Raw genomic sequence first — 4615 nt, forward strand, 5'->3', positions numbered from 1 at the left:
ATAAAGATTTCCACCCCTCTGACTCACTGTCAGTCAGAGCCTTTTCAGCCCACTGGCAGACAGAAAGGTTTGGTCAGTCCCCCTGTGGTCTTATCAGTCATACGACAGGAGCGTGTCATCCTGTGTGGAGGCACCACAGCACAATGCTGAGCTCATACACAGAAAAACTGTCAAACTTATTTTGAAAATCTATAAAACTCAGTTATACTGCATGCAAGTATTTTAAAAGCATTTAGAGGTATTAAAGATATTCTCTTTGACAGTAATTCTCTCCCTTCCAATTTCTCCTTTCCTGTCATTCATAACATAATTCTCTCTTTTCTGTCCCTTGTTGCCCATCATGCAAACCTTGTGGTCTTGCCTTGATGCATTGTTTCGAAATTGTTGTGGTGCTATTCTTGCACATGCATTTAGGATTTTATTTCTTCTAATTCTGTCTCTCTGTGGCATTTGTTCTTTTACGAACATACCATGTCCATGTTTTAAAGACCTCTTGGTTTTGCCACAATCATTGAGTAATTTGGCTCTAAAATGTCCTGTTAAATAAAGGAGGTTAAACAAAAACAAACACACAGGCGCACATGCACACAGATAATCAGCCTTTCTTCAGCCGTGACACGCAGTGCTGATAACTTGAAAAGATGGATGCGGAGGCCTTGACATCGGGGAGAGGTCAAATGGAAGTTGATTAAATGAAAGGAGAGAGCAATCGAGAGCATCTTGTTTCTATTGTACAAGCTATAGACATTTGGCTATTTTGGAATTTCTGTTGGGTTTTTTTTTTTGTTGTTTTTTTTTTAACTGGCTGAGTAGTTCTACTTAAGACAAGGACAATGATCTTCATGTGTAAAAAGGTTAGAACTGTAGCATATGTAGGTAGGTAACAGAACTTCAGGATTATGGTAATGACACATTTGGAGCCAAAGCTTCACTTAACTTTAATGACAATGTTTATTTTTTTTGGTACAACATAAGGTGAGCTCGGTTCTGTATCGGCAACATACTACATGAAGCCTGTGTAAGCATGAGGTCTTGTCAGTCCACATGTTTACAAAGCAAAAAAAGAAATGAATGCAGAAACTACATACAACTTTTTTAGGTTAAAGTTAGAATTTATGTCCACAACATTTCTAGCAATAAGGTACCATAGTTAGCAGTCAGGAGAGATTTAGCTGAGATAAATGGAGAAACAAACAAGTTTACAGAAATACAAATTCCACTTCATAGTCCTCAAATTATTTACTTGCCACCTTGCTGGTGACGCCAATTTATGTTTCCATGTGTTTAATTTTGGACCCTGATCAAATTCTATATTCAAGGTGTTTCATTATCTACTGGATTCATCATAGATTACCTGGTGTCATACCGTCTGTCACTCTACTGTATGTCCTAATAAAACCATGTTTTCATTACAGCCAAGTAACTACAAAAGGTTATCACATGATTTTGATCAGCTGCTCTCCTCTTTAAAGGGTGCGTTAATGGGTAAAAACTCCAGCTATGAAGTTGGAAAAAACAATCTCATCACAAGTTCCATCAGTATATTTCTATGACGAGTTCAATGAATAAGCGAGTTTATATCTCGACAAAAGGCACCTTTAATGAGGAATATGTAAAGAGGATGTTTATAAGAAGTAGTTATAAATTATAAACCTCGTAGCATTTTAAGTGGACAATGAAAATGGTCTGAGGCGAGAGAGTGCCCATCATGGCTGTAATGTGGGTCTCGTCTCTTAGCCTTCCATTAAAATGAAATCGACGTATCAATATTGAGATGGTGAGATGTGGAGCATCTGTTTTAAAAATGTATGATCTCATTCACTTCACAGAAGCACTCTTGATTCCACGTCTTCTTTTTTTTTTTTTTTTCCTTTCTAGGTAAACGCACAGGTTTTGGCCAGCACGTTCTCCCAGGAGTCTCACCAACTGATCAAACTCGGAGAAGCTGTCGGAGCTGTACTGCAGTCATGCACTACTTCTAAGAAACCTTTCAGCCGTGTTCAAATCACGACTCAAGGTAACACTACTGGTCTAACCAGTTGTGTAACCAGGGACCTGAAGGGGTGGGGGAATCATATCCTAGGAGGATAATATTTGTAATGGCGTGTTTTTACTCCCTCTGGTGGTATGATTGTGAAACAGGCCGAACTATTGTAGTAAATTATGAAGATACACTTGTGCTGTTTTTCTGAAATCATCAGTTTTGCTTTGCAATGTTTTACTTGCTTGTAGTGGAAGTAAACACTACGTAATGCTTTCTTCAACCCAGGGGATTGCATGAAGTCTTCCACTGGTTACATGACCTCATCGGTTCTGGTCGGACTGCTGAATCATGAGTCTGGCTTTTGCCCGAATCTCATCAATGTACTGAGCCTAGCCAAGGAGTCTGGAATCACGGTACGACATCGTCTCATTCTGGTAAATGCAACATGACAATAACAAGTGTTTGTAGAAGATAATCTTTTTATTTATGCGAATTGACTGCTCAGGTAAACCAGACCCACTGTGTGTCTGACGGGAATGCCAGTGATGTGTGCAAGGTGGAGCTCACGGCCAACGACTGCAGCTACAAAGCCAGTGGTTCAGTTCAAGGTGGCGTGCCAGTCCTGCTGCAGCTGGGTGACAGTGTGTTCAGACAGCCGGTCTCTCTCACTGGAAATCTGCTGTTCTTCAAGGCCTCTGCGAGTCCTCAGCTCCTATCCTCAGTGGCTGGTGAGACACTTTACAATAATGCAGTTACCCACTAAAGTTTAGGGGGAAGTTAACAATATAATGCTGGTTTTAGTTTTTTAAGGTCATAACTGTTTGCTACAGTCTCTGTATTAACACACACTGGATGGATCAGACATGCAAACACATTTGTTGACATGTTAACTGATATAAAGTTTCAGCTATGTAAAATATGAAACACACGCATTGTAACAGAGATTCAGCTCCTCCTTCAAACCTCAAAATGTTCCACAGGAAAACCAACAGAAAACCATTGTACAGTGTCAATAGACCTGCTTTAAAACGAGATGCCATTTATGAAGGTGCACCATTACATTCAATTAAAGTGTGTGAAGTATGAATGAATAAAGTTTTCATGATTGTGTTAAACACACAGCTATGCCCAGGCTGCATGGACCTCACAAAGTCAAATAAGCATTGTTAATCATTTTTACCATCAGACTTTCAGACCTAATGTCTAGAAAAAAAATAATAAATCCTCGACAAATCCTCGTCATGTTCTGTATAATACAGGAGAAATCAGGGTAAATATTTGTTTAAATAATCCATTTTGCTTTCTTTTGAGACAAAGTTAACAAACTTTAATGCATCAAAATTCAACTGTTCTTATTTTTGACCCTCTGTGCACCAGAATATTTGTTGAGCCATTTAATCGAATATTGATACTGTAGGAAGAATATATATATATTCTCAGCTGTCCGAGTCCAAATGGCAGGTAAACTGAGCGAAGTTACCAGCCATAAAACTGCATCACACGCCATCTTGTGCAAAAACTCCCCAACCTCCATGATTTTCTCTTCATTTTTCACTTTGTCTCCAAATTTTCTTTTGGTGGCTTAACACCGGGAAATTGTCGGCACATTTCTAATAACATGAAATGTTGCTTACAGAAAAAACGTAGACTGACATGTGTGGAAAGCACTGAATAGTAAAAAAGCTGCTTTGATTTGCTTATGTCATGATAGATACGGTGCACAGTGAAGATCACATTAGTCTCAGTCGGTACACATTAAAAAGCGATGTAAATCTGGCCCTTTGCAGTGATTTATTATTTATTATGCAGTGAGCAATTACCTGCTGACCATCTGGCCGGTGACCCCAGTTCATGTTTCTGCCAAACCCAAAAGTTACCCGCAGTTTGGTGCTTGGTGGGTTTTAATTTTGGACCCTGTCAACTGTGCAACTAAAGTAATATGAAATATAATGTCCTTGAATTTAATATAAATACATGTCCCTAATTTTGGATTTGACAAGATAAACAAAGACTACTTTTATTGAAGTAAATGGTACAACACCACGCCTCAGTGGAACAGGAAGATCCAGAGTATTGTATGTGATGTTTTCAGACAGTGTGGACAAAATGTATCTCACTTTAAAGAAATCGAAGGGGAGATTTAGGTGATCAAGTGGTTTAATGGTTATTTTGCAGTGACTGTTGCAATCATTTTGTCAAAATAAAGCACAAACTGCTGTTTGTCCAATGTTGCTTTGTGACTTTCCATTTGGATGAAAGTTGGTTTTGAGTTATAACTTTCTTTAAAATCACACCTATTCTCTCTCTTTGATTGTTCTCTGTGTAGGACTGCTGGCTGCAGAGGGAGTGGAGATTGAGTCCTTCAGCGCTCCCGCAGACCGCGCTGGGGATCTGTGGTATTGCGTGGGGGTGTCCTCTCTCCTGCGAGACCTCAGTGCCTTGAAGCCTTCAGTTAAGGAGGCAGCACAGCTCTCCATCTAAACGACAGCAGCCTTTATCTAAAAAAAAAAAATCTAGACGTTCTCAAAGAGTGATTTACTGTAATTGATCGGTCTAGTTTACAACTAACAACTTGTTTAGAAGTTGAACACTTGCAGTTTAAAACTTGCATTTTGATAACATTCCATTGTT

General features: G+C 39.1%; 1 protein-coding gene across 1 annotated transcript in view; it reads left to right on the forward strand.

Moving 5' to 3' along the window:
• Positions 1-4482, forward strand: part of phgdh (phosphoglycerate dehydrogenase) — a gene marked incomplete in the record, with an annotated part of 8098 nt that extends 3616 nt beyond the window's left edge. The window contains 4 exon segments of the mRNA XM_035676822.1: positions 1879-2017; positions 2270-2397; positions 2490-2712; positions 4311-4482. Of these exon segments, the coding sequence (XP_035532715.1) occupies positions 1879-2017; positions 2270-2397; positions 2490-2712; positions 4311-4465 (645 nt within the window).
• Positions 4483-4615: the final 133 nt, after the last annotated feature.

This window comes from Morone saxatilis, unplaced genomic scaffold (genome assembly GCF_004916995.1).
Source record: "Morone saxatilis isolate NCDOM2014 unplaced genomic scaffold, NCSU_SB_2.0 Contig5, whole genome shotgun sequence".
Taxonomy (NCBI): domain Eukaryota; kingdom Metazoa; phylum Chordata; class Actinopteri; family Moronidae; genus Morone; species Morone saxatilis.